Raw genomic sequence first — 21,802 nt, 5'->3', positions numbered from 1 at the left:
CTGCACCACACAACCAGCCCAGCTCTTCCCCCCCAACCACTGCATCCCAAAACCAGTCCAACCTGTCTCTGCCTCCCTAACCTGTTCTTCCTCTCACCCATCCCTTCCTCCCACCCCAAGCCGCACCCCCATCTACCTACTAACCTCATCCCACCTCCTTGACCTGTCCGTCTTCCCTGGGCTGACCTATCCCCTCCCTACCTTCCCACCTATACTCTCTCCACCTATCTTCTTTACTCTCCATCTTCGGTCCGCCTCCCCTTCTCTCCCTATTTATTCCAGAGCCCTCACCCCATCCCCCTCTCTGATGAAGGGTCTAGGCCCGAAACGCCAGCTTTTGTGCTCCTGAGATGCTGCTTGGCCTGCTGTGTTCATCCAGCCTCACATTTTATTATCCCCAGAATGTTACCTGGGTCTCTGGATTAGCAGTTGAGTGATACTAGCACTAGGCAAACACCTCCCTTTTCTTTGTCTTATTTTCTTAATACCTATACTTAGCACAAATCTATCAATTGCAGCCTTACAATTGAACAATAATAACTTCAATATAACAATATAATTAATAAAACAAAGAACTTCTGATGCTGGAAATGTGAAACAGAAATGAAATTGCTGGAGAACCTCAACAGGTCTGGCAGCATCAATGAAGAGAAAGTAGAGTTAATGTTTCAAGTCATAGAATCCCAGGCCATTTGGCCATTAAGTACACACAACTCCAGAAGATCATGCCACCCAAACACAACCTATCCCTGTAACCCTGCCATTTCCCATGGCTAATCCACCTAGCCTGCACATCTTTGTACTGTGGGAGAAAACCAGAGCACCCAGTGGAAACCGGGGAGGATATGGGGAGAATGAGCAAAATCCACAGTCACCCAAGGGTGGAATTTAACCTGGGCCCCTGGCACTGTGAGGTAGCAGTACTAGCCACTGTGCCAGCCCAAGTCCAGTGCCCCTTGTTCAGAATGTCAATGGCCATTTTGAGCGAGAGAATTTCAACCCTCCACTTGCCAACTCCTTCTTTTGCGCACAAGGTGTTTCCTAACTTCGAAATTGTACAAAGTTGCTGAGAGGACCCACCAAATTGCTCCTGGAGATTGAAAAAATAATTGAGCAATTGCCTGTCCTGCTTTTGGACAAGATATGTCATTGCAAAGAACAATGTTTGAACTGTGTGCAATGTCTGATGTTTGCAGTGGGTTGGAAAACCTAATCCTGGAATTCAATTTTTTGATGTTTTGTGCATAGATTTATTTTGCACTATTGAGTGGTGGGCCCTGATGGATGGGCATGGCAGGGTTGGGGAGGGAGAATTGATTAATTTATTGATTAATTGACAGGGTTGGCACTGAGATGGGGTAGGGGGGGCGGGTCCCTGGATGAACGTCTCCAGAGAGAGGAGATTGAAGGCGGCTCTCAGCGACCTGCTCTGGGCATTGGCACAGCCATGAATCTCCGTGGGCTCTTCCAGGACTTCAATCCCAGGTAAAAGGCGGCGATTCACTCGGTTCCCCCGGTTGGTGCAGAAGGGGACGGAGGGCGAGAGGCCGGTGCCTCGGGAGCAGGCAGAGGAAAGGAAGGCCCAGTGTGCCGCACAGAAGCCTCGAGCTTGGGTTAGTGCAGCAGCCGCAGCCACTGACTGCGCCTCCCACCTCCCAACTTCTGCTGCATTAGCATTTAATGTAACGATAACTAAAGTTATAAGCATCACTGACTGAAAATATAAAACCGAAAGTAAAAGTGCTTTGCAAATGCTGATAATCAGCCCCAGAAATAGCAAGAACTGCAGCCAGAGATAGCACAGTGTGGAGCTGGAGGAACACAGCAGGTCAGGCAGTATAAAAGGAACAAGGAAAGCTGATGTTTTAGGTCGGGACCCTTCTTCAGAAATTTCTGGCCTGCTGTGTTCCTCCAGCTCCACAGTGTGCCATCTCTGACAATTAGCCCGGTGTCCAGATACTTCAGCCTGGTTTCTACTGCTGATTGTGTGTCAGGAACTGGAAAAACTGCAGTGAACCTCATTTGTGAAGAGGCAGTTTTAAAAGCTATACCTCATGACTTGCTCAGCGGTGTATAATGCAAAGGCAAGCTTGTATTTTTGGGCAGACCAGCCACAGTGTTAATGAATGGCAGGCAAGTATTCAGGGACAGAATGGCCTACTCCTGCTCCTCCTTATGTTCTTATTTGTTTAGCATCTTTCATTATCATCAGGCAACCCATTGCATGTCACAACCAATAAAACTTCTGAATTGTTGTCATTTGCAATGTAGGAAATGGGGTAGCCAATTTTTGCAAAGCAGGATTACATAGGCAGTAGTATTACAGTTACCTGAGTCTTTTTATCCCTCAAACATCACTAAAGAAAAATGCTGGCAGGGAAACTGAGGATAACATGCCTACAATTTGACATTGTGCCATGGAATGTTTTACATCTCTATACCAAGATCATCTTCTGACAGTACCACAGCCTGCATTGTTGCAGTCAAATCCTTGGACTTGAACTGTTTTGGATTGGTCCAGACCTAGTCCTATCAACCATCTTGCCTGCATAATACTGCTCACTGCTGTACATTTGTCAAAAGTTTGATTTTGCAACAAATTCACACTACAAACGAACCATGAGACCCAATGGTTCGTGAGTTCTTATTCCCAAATTTTGCCAAATTCCAAATATGCAACCAACAAATCCACAGTTGACACAATGTATTATAATTTCAGGAACCCCAGTTAAAGCTTGCACGTTGGAGTTCTGAGCTGGTTTGCAGGGTGAGTTGCTTAATCAGTGGGAAAATAATTGAGTTGTCAGACTCTTAATACTTATTATTGCCTCTTACAAGAGCATAAGATGTAGGAACAGAAGCCATTCAGCTCATTGAGTCATTCAATGAAATCATGACTACTCTGATAACCTTCATGACCACTTCCCTGCCTTTTACCCTTAACCCTCCGTTCCCTTACTGATTAAAAATCTATCCCAGCCTTCAATATACTACCAGGGGAAATGGCACTACATCAGATGTGGAAAGTTCTCTTAAAAGCTTTCATGGGCTGTGAGTGTCATTGGCTGGGCCAGCATATATTGTCCATTCTAAATTGTTTTTGAGAAGATGATGCTGAGCTGATGCTTTGAGCCGTTGCACTCCATGTAGTGTAGCTACACCCACAGTGCTGATAGTGACAGAGTTCCAGGATTTTGACACTGAAGGAACAACACTATGGTTCCAAGTCAGGATGGTGAGTGGTTTTTAGGGAAATCTGCTGGCGGTGACCTTCCCAAATATCTGCTACCCTTATCCTTCCAGGTGATAAAGGTTTGGAGTTTGGAGAGTGTTTGAGGAGTCTGTGGTGAGTTATTAAGCTTATATCTTGCAAATGGTGTACAATGCTGCCACTGTGGTAGTGCAGGGTGTGAAGGTTGAAGGTGATGAATGGGGTGCCAATCTAGCTGGTTGCTTTGTCTTGGAATTGTCACATTATTTAAGTATTGTTAGAGCTGCACTCATCCTGGCAAGTGGAGAGATTCCATTGCACTTGCAGTTTGAAGAGTCAGGAGTTGAGATATTGATGCAGAACTATCAACCTGTGACCTGCTGTTGTAGCTGCAGCATTTATATGGCTACTCTAGTCCAGTTTCCTGTAGTACCCAGGATGCTGTTATTGGAGGAGTTAGTGATGGTAATGCCTTCGAACGTCAACAGTTGATGGTTGGCTTCACTGTTGTTGGAGATGGTCATCGCCTGGCCTGAATGTTACTTGTCATTTGTCAGATCAAACCTGAATGTTGTCCATGTTTTAACATAGACAGCTTCAGTATTTGAAAAGTTGCAAATGGTGCTAAATATTGGGCAATCGTGAGCTAACTCCTTATAGTGAAGCAGGTAGTTGGGCCTAGGTCACTCTCCTGAATGCCTGCAGTGATGTCCTGGAACTTAGATGAGTGACATCCAACAACTGCAACCACCTTCCTTTGTACTGAGTGTAACACTGACAATTAGAGCTTTCCTTATGATTCCCATCGACTCCAGTTTTGCTCAGGCTCCTTGATGTCACAGTTGGTCAAATGCTGCCTCGATATCACCTGCAGTCACTCTCACTCCCTTTTGTCTATCGCTGCACTGAGGTTTCATGTTGGGTAGGCCTGGTCCATAGATACTGTCTGACCCCTGTTACCAGAGTCTTTTATTTCTAATTTCAGATTTCCACCATCTGTAGGATGTTTTGGGTTTGTATAGAGAAGCATGTGTGTTTCTATCTCTCTTGCTTTGCAGCATCAGTTTAGTGGGATCACACGCTGAATAATTCTGGAGTGTCACAATGCTGTCTGCTGTCCAAGGTCCAATAACTGAAGAAGGCTTTCTGAGATGTTATAAAACCTTTTTAGAAATTGGCAGGAGTTAGGAATTAAAAGTTTGCCAGGCATAAGCTGTATCTTGAGTTTGTTGTGATATGAATTTGCTGCTAAAATATTCTTTTAATTAATGTACGGCAGGCATTAATGACAGCAGACTGGATGGTTCACAGGTTTAGATGATTTGGACTCAATTACAAGTGTCTTGGGTCTGCAGATAAAGATAATCAGACACTTTGTCCAGAACTTCCTCTAAAAGTTTAAGCTTTTAGACTTCTTTGAGGAAAAAGTCAAGTTGCTACAAAGCATGTCCTAATATAGTTGGGTATTCTATGCTAGCACTGAAAGAGCAGTAGCTACTGACTGTGGCTTGCAGCTGGTAAGATCATTAGTATTTTGGAGGCTGCCTGTTTCTGTGAATGACTCACTGTGACCAAGAAAACTTATACATGCACAGAGCTCCAAGGTTATGTGGTTAATGTTTGAATGTTTTCAGGGTGGAACCAAGAGTGTCTAACACGCAAGCATGCTTACAAATCTTCTGTTGAAAGAAAGAGATAGATGCTCTCATGATGATGGTTGGCAGCTTTTTAAACTAAGCCTGACACCACACCAAAATAATACATGGAGCTGTATGACGAGCCTGCTGTACATTTGGACCAGGCTTTGAGGTTACAATGGGATAGTTTATCAGACTCTGGATGGTGTGAGATACTTTTTATTTGTTCGTGGGATGTGGACATTACGTGTTAGGTCAGCATTCATTGCCCATCCCTAATTGCCCTGGAATTGAGTGATTTCCTAGGCCATCAGAGTGGTGAAGGTGGTGTTTGGCAAGCTTGTCTTCATTGGTCAGTGCATATAGTGTAGGAGTTGGGATGTCATGTTTCAGCTGTACAGGATGTTGGTTAGATGACTTTTGGAATACTGCGTGCAATTCTGGTCTCCCTGCAATAGGAAAGATTATTTAAATTTTTTAAAAAGGGTTCAGCAAAGATTTACAAGGATGTTGCCACGATTGGAGGGTTTGAGCTATAGGGAGAGGCTGAATAGGCTGGGGATTTTTTTTTCCCTGGAATGTTGGAGGCTGAGGGGATGACCAGTTAAGGTTTATAACATCATGCAGAGCATGGATATAGTGAATAGCCAAAATCTTTATCCCAGGGTAGTGGCGTCCAAAACTAGAGGGCATAGGTTTTACATGAGTGGAAAGATCTGAAAGGAACCTGAGGGGCAGCTTTCTGATGCAGAAGATGGTGCTTGTATGGAACAAGCTGCCAAAGGAAGTAGTAGAGGCTGGTACAATTACAAGATTTTAAAAGCATCTAGTTGGGTACATGAAAAGGAAGGGTTTAGCGGGATAGGGGCCAAACACTGGCAAATGGGATTAGATCAGTTTAAGATATCTGATCAGCATGGACGAGTTAGACCGAAGGCTCTGCTTCCATGCTGTATAACTCTTACTGTGTGATGAGATTGTTGGTATTTTACTTACGAGTGGAAGATATCACTTCACAAAGTTTTTAAAAAAAAAAAATTCCTTTTTTGATTTGAAGAAAGGTGATGTAGTATTCACAGCACAGACACGGAACATTTGCCCACTGGCCCATGTAGGTATTATGGGCCGCACAAGCCTCTTCCCATCGTAGTGAATTATTTGCATGATCTTTTTGTATGTAGCAGTGTCTGTTTGAGAGGTTCCTAAATAGCCTTTATTATATAATATGGAAAAGTGTCATCCGTGCTACAATGCTCACTTACTCATTAGCTGTGCGGATGAGTTAGTGATGCAACTTTTTTGCCTTTTAGACCAATAATGACAGTGGTATAACCTAGACATCTCTCTCTTTAACTTCCCAATGTAGCAAGTTCCTGATCTATGCCTGCCTGCTCCTGTTCTCTGTTTTACTTTCTCTGCGTCTGGATGGAATTATCCAGTGGAGTTATTGGGCAGTCTTTACACCTGTCTGGCTATGGAAACTCACAGTCATCATTGGAGCTTCAGTGGGAACGGGAGTGTGGGCACGGAATCCGCAGTACAGGTGAGCAGTGATTAAAACCATCATGCTTTCAGTGAGCCCAAGTGTATATGCCACCTAAAACTGAACAAGGCAGCTTGAAGGTTTGATTTGAAAATTAATGGAGCAGACCATCGAGGAGAGTGCAGTTAGAGGGTCATGGGAAATAGGAATAGCACCCCCCACCACGGGAGCATGCTCTGCCAAGACAGTCTGTGTGAAGTTTGCATATGTTCCCAGTGTCTGTGTGGGTTTTCTCTGGATGCTGCGGTTTCCTCCCACAGTCCAAAGAAGTGCAGGCTCATTGGATGGGCCATTCTAAATTGCCCGTAGTGTTCAAGGATGTATAGATTAGATGGGTCTGGGTGGGATGCTCTGAGGGTCAGTGTGGACTGGTTGGGTCGAAGGGCCTGTTTCCACGCTGGAGGAATTCTATTCTATATTCTAATCAGCTAAGTAATGACTGATGTTCTACTCTGCCATTTTTCCACACCCTTCCTGCATGCCCTGTCATGTTTACTGTCTAGGAATCTATTGTCTCTGTCTTGAATATACTCAATGACTTGAGCTCCACACCCTCCTGGAGCACAGAATTCCAAAGATTTGCCACCCTGTGAATGAGGCAAGTCTAAAATAGCCTATGTTCTGTGGTTCAAGTCTTGGGATACGATGGGAATTCAACGTGGCAACAATTAATTTGATACATTGTTATCTCCTGAATTTCAAATTCAAAATGTTCCTTTGTGTCCAGAAGTGAATGTGTACGGACAGATATTTCTTTTCAAACTGTCAGGCTAATCTGTATTCTCGAGGGAAAGTTCAAGTATCATTTGTTAGGAGTTTTGTCTGTTAATATCTGCTAGGTTTCGGCAGGGGTTTACCTGAAATCTAATGGAACTAGGGAAGAGGTGAGGGTTACATATTAATTCAGGGATAATTAGGTGAGAGTTGGGTGTACAAACACGGTGAGCAAGAAATCATTTTGTCGAAGTTAAAATTAAAAATCAAACTTCCTTGACAAGGTTAATATATGGCTGGACTCTTCCCTACCTCTGGACTCTGAGTCGCATTTTAACCTCTTGTATTTAACATTGTATATCACCTGAGATGGTTTGTATCGTTAAAGTCACCATATAAACAGGTTATTGTTTAGCACTAAACGACATAGCACAGAAAGAAGCCATTTGATCCATCGTGCCTGTGTGAGTTCTTAGAAACGGCTATCAAATCAGCCCCATTTTTCTGCTTTTAAAGTAAAACAAAAGCACTGTCATGTTCCATGCTCTTCTTTGATTGAATCTCCGTTAATTTGAACCTTTTGATAAGTTTGCTGTAAAATTGCCGGTTGCTTTTTCTTTACTGTTTATTCTCTTTCAACACAGGGCTGAAGGAGAAACTTGTGTGGAATTTAAAGCAATGCTAATAGCTGTGGGAATCCACCTTTTGCTGTTGATGTTTGAAGTTCTGGTGTGTGACCGGATTGAACGAGGCACTCACTTCTGGCTGCTTGTCTTCATGCCCCTGTTCTTTGTATCTCCGGTGTCAGTAGCTGCTTGTGTGTGGGGATTTCGACATGATCGGTCTTTGGAGGTAGGATGTCCTCACTAGAGACCTTTGTTAGTTGTGGTAATTTTGTATTTAATGTGGTAGCTCCTTAAAAGCTCATTCTTTGACCAAACCTTTGGTAATCAGCCTTGATACCTTATGTGGCTTTCCGTCAAACAGTTATTTGATAATAGTTCCTGTCAAGCACATTGGATATTCTACTTCAAAGATGCTATAAAAATGGACATTTTCTAAAAATGCTACACTCTGTACAGTGCCTGAGCCTTTTTGCAGAATATCGATTATAAATATATGAATTCATCAGAACAGCCAACCTAACTCGAGCCTGATTGGTGGAATTCAAACGAGATAGCTGAAAGTGCTGGAGAAACTCAGCAAGTCTGGCAACATCTGTGAATAGATAAACAGAGCTAACGTTTACAGTTCAATAAGACCTTTTTTTTATTTTGAAAGACTTCTGTTATGAAGAAATGTCATATCAAATATGAAGCGTTAACTTTGTTTCTGTCTCCAGAGATGCTGCCAGACTTGCACATTAATTTGCTTTTAGTTTAGGGGAATTAAAACCTTCCTTTGGCTATCAGGCATCAGTTACTACAGACATAAATAAAATTGGAACAAAAAAGCACTGCAGATGCTGGAAATCTGAAATGAAAGCAGGAATAGTTGGAGAAACTCTGCAGGTCTGGTAGCATGGTAGCATAGAACCATAGAATTTTACAGTACAGATTGCCTCATAACTTCAATACCGCCTCCCAAAAGAGCTATCCATCTAGTCCCATTCTCCAAACTATCTTGTCTGAATTCATCACTTTCAAATAATATATTCAGTTATCTTCTGAAACTCCTTTTGGAATCTACCACTTCCCTCTTGCAGGCAGTGCATTCCAAATCCTAACAACTCTCCAAGTATTGAAGTTTCTTCCTCATCTCTCACGTGGCTCTCTTGCTGGCAGTCTTGAAATTGTGACCCCCTAGTTACTGACACACCAACTAGTGGAAACAGAATATCATTCTTCATCCTGTCAAAATGGTTCATAGTTTGAACACCTCAATAAGATCACCTCTTAATCTTGCATACTCCAATGAAAATAAGTCCAATTTCTCAAATCTTTCCTTGCATCGGAAATCCCTCATTTCTGGTAACATTCTAGTAAATCTCCTTTTGAATTCTCCAGGACTTCAATATCTTTCTCTTAAGAGTGCCCAGGCTGAATGCTATACTCCAGATGAGGTCTGACCAATGATTTGTAGAGGTGTAGCATAACTTCCTTGCTTTTATAGTCTGTGCTTCTGTTTATAAACTCAAGGATCCTGTAAAGCACCTGAACAGCTGTTTCAACTTCCCTGGCCATGTCAGAGAATTATGCAGTTGAGCTCAGATTCATGGGGAGGGGATGCAGGCAGTGGTATTATCCCGCAACTGTTAATCCAGAGACACAGATAACGTTCTGGGGACCTGGGTTCAAAACTCGCCTTGGCAGATGGAATTTGAATTCAATAAAAGAAATCTGGCATTAAGAGTCTAATGATAACCATGAATCCGTTGTTGATTGTTAGGGAAGACCCATCTGGTTCTCTAATGCCCTTTAGGGAATGACACTGCCATCCGTACCTGGTCTGGCCTACATGTGACTCCAGATGCACAGCGATGTGGTTGACTCTTAACCACCCTCTGGGAAATTAGGGATGGGCAATAAATGCTGGTCTAGCCGATGATACCTGCATCCTATGAATGAATGAATAAAAACCGCGAGATCCCTCTGCTTCTGTACTCCTCTCAAAGTTGTACTATTGAGTCTGCACTGTGTCTTCATGTTTCTTGTAACCAAATGGCTCGCATTTCTTTACTTTGAAATGCATCTGGCACATCAACAACAACAGCGTGCTTAAGGGTTCTGGACCTGAAACATTGACTCTGCTTTCTGTCCACAGATGCTGCCGGACATGCTGAGTTTCTCCAGCTATTTGTGTGTGTGTCAGGTATAAAGGTTTGATGTAATGGATTAAGCTGTTTTAAATTTAAATTTTTAGAGTATTGATAATATTACAGCTAAATTTTACTGTACATGCTCTTACCAATACTAAAATGCTGTATGAATACCTTGGGTAAACATTTGTTACATTTCCCTTTCTTTTTAACTCTGCTTATCAGTTAGAAATCCTGTGCTCTGTGAACATTCTTCAGTTCATATTCATTGCACTAAGACTGGATGAAATCATCAAGTGGCCTTGGCTGGTAATTTTTCTTCCATTGATTGCTTAGCATTTCTTTTGTGTGGTAGTCAAAACTAAAGGGGCATAAACTGTGGGGAAATGGGAGATGTTTTCCCACACCCACTTAGACATTTGGAATTTTATCCTGGGATGTATGAGTCGGTTTTAAAAACTTTCAGTACTGAGATTGTTAGATTTGTTAGGCAATTATTGCTGTTTATGGTTCTAAGGCAGATAAATAACTCTTGGGATGCGGATCAGCAATGATACGTACTGTGGAAAAGGCATGAGAGGCTAAATGGTCATCTCCTGTTCTCTTGTTTCCTTTCTGTTTTCAAGATATTCCAATCTATTTTAAAGGTAAAAATTTAATCTGATTACAAGCTTCCCTTCCATGGTCCATTACTGCCATTGAATACTGTCTGGAATCTGTTAAGATGGAACATGACCTGCCTATTGAAACATTTATCTGTTCCAATGGGTTTCAGTTCTCATTCTGGCTGAGGTAGACTTGATACCTCCCTCCTTGCTGTGTCCTTGTGACTGGAAGGCAATGACAAACACCACTGACAAAATCTGCTCTGGAAATTGAGTGAAATGAAGTGTCAGAAGAGGTGAGTCGAGGAACCTACCTTTTGAAAGGAATGGAATCCAATTGGTACAGTTTGAGCAGATTATAGATACAACTGGCTGTTCATATGCTTTACACACTTGCCACTCACTGGCATAAGAACACATTTTAGTAAACTGCATCAAAAAGCTCTACATCTCTGTTAACTTTATATACTGGGTTCAGGAAGCTTTGTTCTGTTGGGTGTTAAAAGCCATGCCGATAAATTGCTTAGCTGCTTATTGGGAAGCAAAACATCGTGCATTATCTGTAAAAAGCAGATTATAAGAGCCATGGTTGAGCTGTCTGTGATTAGTCTGTGCATTGCATTACAGTATTAGTTACTATTGTTAAATCTTCAAGTTGTCAACAGGCTTAGAGTAACCAAATATTATCACAGGCAGCACAGATCGTTGAAGTGGAAAAAATATGTAAATGCAAGAAAACTAGTTTTAAAACAAGTATAATTTCTTTAGTCAGACATTGATTTTTGTTTTTGTAGGTCGTCTGTGTCCCTTTGTGGATCCTGATGTCATTTCTCTGCCTCGTGGTGCTGTACTACATTGTGTGGTCGGTACTTTTCTTGCGGTCTATGGACGTGATAGCCGAACAAAGGCGGACCCATGTTACCATGGCCATCAGTTGGATGACCATTGTTGTTCCGCTTTTGACCTTTGAGGTATGTAACTTGCTTTGGCAATGGGGTTAGTGCATTCTTCAGTTACTAAAGCATCACCACAGTTAGTGATCGGTTGATCTGATTTTCATTGCTGAAGACATATTGATGCTCAGTGGACAGTTTAAATCACTTAGAGTTTCCAGATTTAAATTTTACTTTGCTGTTTTGCTTGACCGATCTAGCACAAAAAGCATTTGACAAGTATTGTGTTTTTACAAGTCGTGCTTGAAATGCAGTGATCAGTAGCAGTCCGGAAGCCGTAGTGAGAGGGTGCTTGAGTGATGAATTCTGAGTTCAGGTCTCTTCTCGCACCCCCTGCATTTGCTGACTTTGGGCTTATCATTTTTCACTGTAGATCTCTCTTGCCACTTCATGGTGGTCATTAGGAGATGCATAAAATTAGCCTGGGCTGATGTCATTTTTGCTATTTCTCCAAATAACTGAATGAATTTTCCTTCCCAAGCTATCTGACTAATTTAATATTCTAGGAGGGGAAGTTCAAGTATCAGCTGAGGCTTGAATTCAAAAGTGTTTTTGACATGTATCAAACATGTAAGACTCTCCAAATCAAGCGACTGAGATGGTCACCCTTGCGAGGTTTCTCTTTGCCCCAAATGGAGTGTAAAATCTCTCCCTACAGGCACTTACGATTTTTCTTTTTCTCTCCAGATTCTTTTGGTTCACAAACTGGATGGCCACAATAATTTTTCTTATATTCCAATTTTCATCCCCCTGTGGCTGTCTTTGATAACATTAATGGCAACCACATTTGGTCAGAAAGGAGGTAATCACTGTAAGTATGAATAGTGCACATTAGACTTGTTAGAGTAAATCATTTTGATGTATATTGTCACAATAGTGTGGTGGCTTATTACTGTAAAGAGATTAGAATGTGCGAATTTAGTGAAAGCTATGCCCTGATTAAATATTGTTTGGGACTAACAATATTCATTACACTTTACTGCTCACAACACGTCCTTGGTGTCTAATAAACATCACATTGAGTTGAATGTATACATAGAGAACATCTTGGTTTGAGAGCTAGTTATTAAAGTTTTCAAGAAAAAAAACACAATGCTAGGTTTGACTTTACTCTTGATATTGTTGCTTTCAACTTACCTGTCCATGTCTTCTGAACGAGCTCCTAGAGGACTATTAGCTGTGATAAATTATCTATTGTATCTGTTCTTGTTCTGAATATGTTACTTATTAGAGTTTGACTTGCTCTGTCGATGATATGGCCAAGTTCATTCTTAAAACTTTTTTGCAACGGCATTGACTAAAAGGACCTTTCCAGAAGAAACTTCACAGTCCAATTTTTGTCCCCACTTCTGAGTGAGAGCAAAGAGGCAGAATGATGGTAATTTTAACTTACATCATCAGGTGGGAATCGCTTGGAATCAGGGAGAACACTGGTTTTACACCCTGCCCAGTATTACCTCACTTAGTTTGAGAGACAGTTAATGTAGATTAGCTGAGGAGAGGATGGTGTAACTAACATTACGTGCAGTGCATGTAATTTTAAATGTGAAAGAAAGCAGGTTTTGTGAGTTGAGAATTGCTAGAATAATTTTATTTTACTCCTATCTAATAGAATCCAAAAATGTACAAATAGAATAGAGACTGTGAGGATGTAAGTGTGCACGAGTGAAGTATAATTTGATTTTTGGTTTTTTTGATTAAGGGAGAAAGGCACAAAACCCAAATGATCAGAGGCCTGGTGCAAACACAGTGGGCAGACTGTCCTCCTCCTGCGCCATGACAGTTCTGTGATTGAATGTTTGTTTTTTTTTGTAGTTTTAGGGTTGACGAAGCAGCAAAACCATAAATTTGCTGTTACTCTAAATAACCCAATGAATGTTCCTTCTCATGCTAAATAAAAATCAAACTGTGGATGCTGTAAATCAGGAACAAAAACAGAAGTTCGAAAAGCTCAGCAGGTCTGGCAGCATCTGCGAAGAGAAAATGAGACTTTTGGGTCCAGTCAACTCTGATTTTCTCTTCACAGATGCTGCCAGATTTGCTGAGCTTTTCCAGCAACTTCTGTTTTTGTTCCTTCTCAAGCTATTTTAAGATCCTAGAAGGGGAAGTTCAAGTATCAGTTGAGGCTTGACCTCCAAAGTATTTTGAATGCCCTATGGGCACTTTAATAACTTTAAGTTCATGCAAGCTGTGCAGATATGGGTAGGGATTATAGGGACAACGAGTGAACTGACTATGGCACTGTGGTACAAAGTGCCATTCAAGTAAGAAGATGAAATAAGAATGTAGTAATGGTAGGAGGATAGTAGAGAGAGAGAGAGAGATATTGTTTTCTGCAGCTGTGAGTGAGAGTCCAGAAGGTTATGTTTGCTGAGCCGCAACCTTTCGGAGTGCTGCTCCTTTGCCAGTGTTTTATGATCTGACAATGACATTCTTCCAGCAGCATCATGTGCAAGTTGAAAATTTCCAAGTCTAACTTTCTTTATAATAGATCTTTCCCTGGATCTGATTCTGTTTTTGAGTTTTATGAACACATACTGTGTTGACATCTCCTCCGGACTGGAGAAGAACTGGGAGTGGGGAGGGGCCACTTTGGTACCAACAACATTTGATTGGACTCGCAAGGAGGTTCTACTGAACAATTGGGAGCTCAATTTAAAAAGTAGAACCTCCAAGATAGTAATCTCTGATGCTATACACACGGTATGTGCCATGGGCAATCTGGCGTGAGATAAACAAAATAAATGGGTTAAGTGCATGGCTCAGAGATTAGTGTGGTTGGATTGGATTTCAATTCGTGGAGCACTGGCACCAGTACTGGGGTGGAAGAGATCTATTCCTGTGGAATGGGCGTCACGTGAACCATGCTGGGACTGTTGTCCTGGTGAATTAATATCTATGGCTGTGGAGGGGGTTTTAAACTTGGTGGGGGTTTGGGATATTTGGGATAGGCAAATTATAGATGTGCAAAACCAAAGCACATAGCAGCATGTAAGGACAGCTGTTTAGATAATGATATCCAGAATGGGGCAGGAAGGGGCAGAGGGTACAAAGATAGAAAAATGACAGAAAACAAGATAAATAAGGAAATAATGGACGGAATAACAAGAAATGATCTAGGATTGGAAGATGTAGATCCACATGGGTCGAGGTAACAAGTGTGTTTAATCTATGGATCCCTTAACAGTAGCAATTTGGTAGGACAGAATAAATCAGGAATACTGAGGATGTGTGACAAAGCAGTATGTCAGTCATGGGTGACTTGTAATCTTCATGTAGATTGAGGAAGTCAAATTGGCAGGGGTATCCACGAAGAAGAATTCATGCCTTGTGTTTGGGACAGGTTCCAAGACCATTGTGGATCAAACCAGGAATTGGGCTGTTTTGAATCTGTTAATGTGTTTATTGAGGCAGGTTTAATAAATTATGTCTGATTTTTAAAAGAAAGGTTCCCTAGAAAACAAGGACCATTGCATGGTAGAATTTTGGTATTCAGTTTGAGAGGGAGAATCTTGGGTTGGAAATAACTGTGCTAAATGTAAATAAGGGCCATTGCAAAAGAACAAGGGCAGAGCTAGCTGGGTGGATTAGGAAAAGAGTTTAGCAGCAAACTTGGTTGAGGAAGCATGGCGGACGTTTAAGAAAACATTTCATGACTCACAACAAAAATATATCTGTGAGAAAGAAGAATTCTAGGAAGGGGAGGAGCCAACTGTGGTTAATCAGGAAGTTAAAGATTTGTATATCTTTTCCTTCAATTTAATGCTATGTGGTAAGAAATCCAGTACTCCTGTACTTAGTTTCTTTAGTTCCCTAGGAAGCATCCCATCAAGTCCAGGGAGTCTACCGGGTATTAATTCTATTAGTTTTCTGAGTACTTTTTCTCTAGTAATGTTTGTATCTAATTCCTATCCCCCTTTTTATCTCTTGAGATAATGGGAACTGCAGATGCTGGAGAATCCAAGATAACAAAGTGTGGAGCTGGATGAACACAGCAGGCCAAGCAGCATCTCAGGAGCACAAAAGCTGACGTTTCGGGCCTAGGCCATTCATCAGAAAAAAACATTTCATGACTTGCAACAAAAATTCTCCTTTCTCAGATATATTTTTTTCTGATGAAGGGTCTAGGCCCGAGACGTCAGCTTTGGTGCTCCCGAGATGCTGCTTGGCCAGCCCCACACTTTGTCAACTTTTATCTCTTGATTATTTAGTATTTTTGGCATGCTGTTGGTGTCTTCCGCCATGAAACTGATATTAAGTATTTATTCAGCTTGGGGTTTAGGGGTCCCCGTGGATAAATCACAAAACGCCGGATTTCAAACTTAACAGCTATTAGGGAAGGCAGATGGAATGTTTATCTCCGTTTCAAAGGGAATGGAGTGTAAAATAGGGAATTTTGGATCTGGAGCACTGCAAACAGTTTTGGTCCCCTTATCTTAGGAAAGATATATTGGCGTTGGAGATAGTACAGACAAGTTCGCTCTGTTGATACAGGATATGGAGGCGTTGCGGTGTGAAAAGAACATGAGTGGTTTGGGCCTGTGCTCAATGGAGTTTGGAAAAATAAGAGTTGGCCTTATTGAAACACGCTTGATTCTCGGGGAGCTAAACAGGTAGAAGTAGAGAAGTTGTTTCTCCTAGTGGGAGAGTCTAGGACTAGAGGGTGTAGTCTCAACAAAGATACACCCATTTAAGGGTGCATTAAATGAGAATTTCTTTTCTCGGAGGGTAGTGGATCTGTGGAATTTTTTTAAGCGAAGAGGGCTGTTTGTTACTCAAGGCTGAGTCAAATTTCTAATCATTAAGGGAATCTAGGGTTATGATGAAAAGGCAGGAAAGTAGTGTTGAGGATTATCAGACCATCTGTGATCTCACTGAATTGTGAATCAGACTTGATGGGCTGAATGGCCTACTTCTGCTCCTATGTTTTATGATATGGAGGTGCCGGTGTTAGACTGGAGTGGCCAATCTTGGAAGTCACATGACGTCAGGTTATAATCCAACAGGTTTATTTGAAATCACAACCTTTCGGAGTGCTGCTCCTTTGCCAATGTTTTATGATCTGGCAATGACATTCTTCCAGCAGCATCATGTGCAAGATGAAAATTTCCACGTCCAACTTTCTTTGTAATAGATCTTTCCCTGGATCTGATTTTGTTTTTGAGTTTTATGAACAAAGACTGTGTTGTAACTATCTCATAATGAAGGGAGAGCCCTGATAAGATTGGGGAAAAGAGATTAATTCAGTTGGGTAAGTCAGAGTAAGCTTCCCCCCCCCCCCCCCCCCTGAGGAGATGTCTTGTTTTAAATGTCACGTTTATTAGAATTAGAATCCCTACAGTGTGGAAACAGGCCCTTCAGCCCAACTTGTCCACACCGAACCTCAGTGCATCCCACCCAGACCCATTTCCCCCTATAACTCACCTAAGCTGCACATCCTGAACACTATGGGCAATTTAGCACGGCCAATCCACCTAGCCTGCGCATCTTTGGACTGTGGGAGGAAACCGGAGCACCCGGAGGAAACCCACGCAGACACGGGGAAAACGATTCAAAATTTCAATTTTCTGATTCCTGAATTCATATTTGACTTGTTGAAGCAAGTTATAAAAAAACTGTTGTCAATATTTTCTACTCTTTTCAAAATGCTTTGTACTCCAAATTGTATTAAAGTGACAGACCTGACCCTTAATAGCGCTGTTAGGTGCTCAGTGATGAGAATGGTTCTTGAACTTCTCATGACCACTAATTTTGATATTTTTGTAGGGTGGTTTGGAATCCGCAAAGACTTCTGCCAGTTCCTTCTGGAGATCTTTCCTTTCTTGAGAGAATATGGAAACATTTCATATGAACTTCATCATGATGATAGCGAGGACTCTGAGGAAATGCCTGTACCAGAACCTGCCAAAATAGCCCCAATGTTCCATAAGAAGACTGGAGTTGTAATCACCCAGAGCCCTGGGAAGTACTTTGTTCCTCCTCAAAAGCTCAACATTGACATGCCTGATTAAGATTGGAGATAGTAATAGACTTGGGAATGAAACAGTACTGTCTGGATATGGTACACTTATGACATACATGCACTAGCTCTTGTACAAATGGGACTTGATCTGGCACATGGAACCCAGCTGTCAATAATGTAAAATTGAGTCTATATAATTGGTCTCTGTTTGCTATGATCTTTTTTGTAGTTTAAGGGTGAACAGAGCTGCTGTGCCTACAGCTTTAACAAAGGTTACACCCAGGGGGAAGAAAAGTAAGGTGCTGGTATTTTGTTCCTACATTGACAATGCACTGATGTTGAAAAAGACACTGTGCTGAATTCAGTCTTTAATATAACCTAAGCCTGTTAATTCCAAGATTTGCATACAAAACTTAAATTCAATAGTCTGATTTATGATGTTAATAAAACTGCAAATTGGGAATTTAATGGTCAAAGAAATTTGAATGAACAGTGACATAGAATTGACCAATTTTGAATTGAGGGGAGTAAACTGCACTTAGGTGCTGCTTTATGTGTATCATAACGATTAAAAGATCAGCACAATGTTGGTGGAGATAGCTGAAATTACACTATCCATCTACTGCAGTGACAATTGAGAACAATAATTATGATTCTTCAGAAGTGAGGAACTAGAACTATTTTTTCACCCTTCTGTTCCTCCCACCCCAGGTGAATTGTCTGTTTTTATAAATACATGATTGGTGAAGGCTTGTACATTCTTTATTCAACATGCAGTCTTTTTACACATTTAATTGAAGTTTTGTTTTGATGGCTGCACTTATATGCACATCTTGGACAAGACATGGTAGATCCAGAAACAGTTTTTCTCTCCTGTTCATCTTGGTTTGAAGGGATCCTCTTTGTTGTGCTAGGAACTGATATAAAACATATTCAGACCTATTTATCACAGCTCTCCCACAGAAGGATAATAATTAAAATATTATAAACCTGGACTTGTTTATTTAGAGACCTTCATTGTACTTGGATTTCTAAATGTTTGCAACGATTTGTGGTATGCTAACTTCCCTCAACAAAATTTTACAAGAATCCTGAGAAGAGGACAAAGAAAACTTCTTGTGTACCTAGAGACAACAATATATTTGCTCTGTGTGCCTGATGCATTGCATTGTTCTTAGTCTTATTCCTAACAAAGACATGGAGTGCAATAATATATATTGACTAGAAAGTAAATGTAACTTTTTAAATGCATGAACAGAAATTTGAATTACTTTTTAAAATAGGTTGCCTCATGCTATTGGCTGTTTAGCCAGTTTAACTCCAGTTAAAAGCATATCTGCTTTTTGAATAACCTAAGTACCCATTAAATTAAGACCTTCCCTTGTCAAATAACATTTGGCTGTGGATAGGTGTTGGATGCAATGTGAAAGACTGCTGTAATGTATCAATGCCCTCCCCTAGTTCTAATGGCTGTGTGTTCTTTGAATGGTGATCGAGGTGTCTGCTTGCTGAGATCTTTAAACAGAAATTGGGTTATGGCTGTATTAAAGCATCACTGACAATGGTATTATTATAGGGTTTGAGATGTTTCCATGTGCTCCTGAGAATAGATAATGTCCCTGTAGCTTCGGAGGTGGAGGAATGTGATGAGTCCCTTTAACAATGCATCAGAAATTAAGAACACTGTAAAAGTGTCTGTTCTCATTATTTTATATGTCTACGTTATTTGAAATTTGCGTGTTGTGTTTTTACTATGTAATATAGCTCCTTGAGCCTGCACTGGCATTCAGTGAAATCATGGCTATGTTTTTGTTTGCTGCTTTAATTTACATTATACAACTGAGGTTCATAAAGTGGCCCGACTTTCTATTTAACACTGAAATTAATTGTTTTATATCATTTTAAAACAGTCTTAAGTGCTTCAATCAGTAGTGTTGATCTCTGCCCAGGACAGAAGTCAGCTTTGCAAAGTACTTGCCCTATTATGTTATGATCCTGCTGCAAAATTGCAGCATGAATGGGAAAGGTAAATTCCATGTAATGTAGGTAAAACCCTATTAAAGTTTCTTCAGCTTGTGCCAGCAGTATCTGAAGCTTTTCTCTTGAATGGTTCATAGCTGTGCATTGTATTTAGGCAAAGCTAAATGTAACTTGTATTAAGTTGAATCAATCTGGCTAATTCTTATCATAATTTACCATCTAAACAGTTAACACTCAAATAACTGATGCTTCTTCCTAATCGATCCAAACCATCCGATTATGATAGAAGGAAGATACTTCAGAAGCTGATAAACTTAGAACAAAATACTGAAAGTACTCAGCAGGTCAGGCAGAATCTGTGGAGAGAGAAACAGAGTTATTGTTTCAAGTTTTACCTATCACACGTTGCTGCCTGACCTCCATAAGATGATTAGTTTGATCAGAAGCAAAGTATTACCACATCTGTGGCAACTGCAGACTGCTTTAGATTAGCATTCACTGTACTTTCCACATCATGTTAAATGTCTACTGGTTTCAAAGGTAGTTTTTGAGCACGTTAAGATATGCGTTTTGGGATTCTATTCCTTGCCAATAACATCTTATCACTAAAATCTAACTTATTATTTGATATAATTTGAAAGTCTGTCCCTTTTGTGTTTTTCCTTCCGATTTAATTGTTTCATGTGTGTAGCCAATATTACTGCCTTCATGTTACTGCAGTTGATAAAATTCAAATTTTCAAGAAGTTGCGAGCTAGTCTCAGTAATGGTGATCATGAAACTATCATTGTAGTAAAAACCCATCTAATGTTCACTCATTTCCTTTATGGGGAGAAAACCTGTCATTCATATCTGGTCTGGCAGACGTGTAATTTCAGATCCACAGCACTGTGATTTGAGTCTTAATTGTCCCCTCAAATGGTGCAGCAGGCCACTCAGTTCAAGGGTGAATTAGGTATGGTAAACAAATGCTTGGCTTGCCAGTGATAACTACATCCCATGTACAAATAAAAATAATTGCAACCCTAATGGGACTGTTGTCAATCTGTTTTGGAAGTTACCAGATCTTCAGCTGACTGACTGACTAGCAGTAAGACGGTAAAGTGGGTGGCTTTAACTGTTGTTGAGGAAGGCTATGTTCCACCAGGTTACCGTGTAGGCATTGGAGTTGACGGTTATCCCTATGCATTTTGAGCTGTGATTTATCAGTCACTGAAGGGAATGATTATCTTTTGTGACAGTGTGAAGTGATTATTTCTGTACGCAGGGTCCAGTGCCCTTTGGGGTGTCGCTTCTAGTAGTGATGTTGATCTCAACTATTCTTTAATTTTATGATACATCTTAAATTGGTCATTTGCAGACAGTGTTTCAAACTGAGTTACTGCTGCTGTTATATTGAAGTTTCATTTTTTTCCCTTAAATGTAAATAATTGTTTTAAAACAAATTGCAATAATTGACAAGCCACTTACACCTAGAATAACAATCCTGAGTACCTTTTAAAAATCAAAATATATGAAAGTCTCCCAAATAATTGCTCATCTTGAATAAATTGTTACTAATTTTTTTATGGATGTTCTGTAAATTGTTCTTTAACCAATGCAGTGAAGGAAGGGTGGGAACGGAGGTGTTGGTTTTTGCGAGCGCATGAGAGAGAGAGAGAGAGTGCGTGAGTAGGGTAATGTACTTAATATATTATGCTACACGGAGTGGTTGTGTAAACGGGTATGACATTTTAAGTGTTTCAGACCTAAAGATCTTTAAGCTTTAGCAGCACAAGTTTGTATTGATCAAGGAGGAGAGTGCGAAGCAGAAACTCTCAGCAGGCCTGAGAAGAAGTGCAATCATTTGGTGTAGAATAGCAATTGTCTACTATTGGACCAAACCACAATTGACATTTTTCATGTAATAATATTTGTGTAATATCTGTAAATGTGTATTGTGTACATGCTGCTTTTTGTTCAATAAATCAAATAAACAAATGTTTGTGAATTCTGTTCTTTTTATCAAAACCTGTCTGTCTCTATACATGTGATAATGGGAACTGCAGATGCTGAAGAATCCAAGATAACGAAATATGAGGCTGGATGAACACAGCAGGCCCAGCAGCATCTCAGGAGCACAAAAGCTGACGTTTCGGGCCTGGACCCCTCTCTGATGAAGGGTCCAGGCCCGAAACGTCAGCTTTTGTGCTCCTGAGATGCTGCTGGGCCTGCTGTGTTCATCCAGCTTCACATTTTATTATCTCTCTCTCTACATGTGCTGGCTCTGAATTTGGCCTCAATGGCACAATCAGCTGGTGAAGCAGAGATAATGGGAACTGCAGATGCTGGAGATTCCAAGATAATAAAATGTGAGGCTGGATGAACACAGCAGGCCAAGCAGCATCTCAGGAGCACAAAAGCTGACGTTTCGGGCCTAGACCCTTCATCAGAGAGGGGG

The 21,802-nt window shown here is 40.9% G+C and overlaps 1 protein-coding gene across 1 annotated transcript; it reads left to right on the top strand.

The window, feature by feature from the left end:
• Positions 1 to 1,377: 1,377 nt before the first annotated feature.
• On the top strand, positions 1,378 to 21,313 carry tmem185 (transmembrane protein 185). The gene is made up of 7 exons (XM_048544595.2): positions 1,378 to 1,485; positions 6,215 to 6,391; positions 7,750 to 7,957; positions 10,089 to 10,172; positions 11,263 to 11,439; positions 12,109 to 12,232; positions 17,188 to 21,313. The coding sequence occupies exons 1-7, from the start codon at positions 1,448 to 1,450 to the stop codon at positions 17,430 to 17,432; spliced, it is 1,053 nt and encodes a 350-aa protein (XP_048400552.1). The 5' UTR covers positions 1,378 to 1,447; the 3' UTR covers positions 17,433 to 21,313.
• Positions 21,314 to 21,802: the final 489 nt, after the last annotated feature.

The sequence above is a fragment of the Stegostoma tigrinum genome, chromosome 15 (genome assembly GCF_030684315.1).
Source record: "Stegostoma tigrinum isolate sSteTig4 chromosome 15, sSteTig4.hap1, whole genome shotgun sequence".
In the NCBI taxonomy this organism is placed as follows: domain Eukaryota; kingdom Metazoa; phylum Chordata; class Chondrichthyes; order Orectolobiformes; family Stegostomatidae; genus Stegostoma; species Stegostoma tigrinum.
This window is presented reverse-complemented; position numbering and strand designations above follow the sequence as displayed.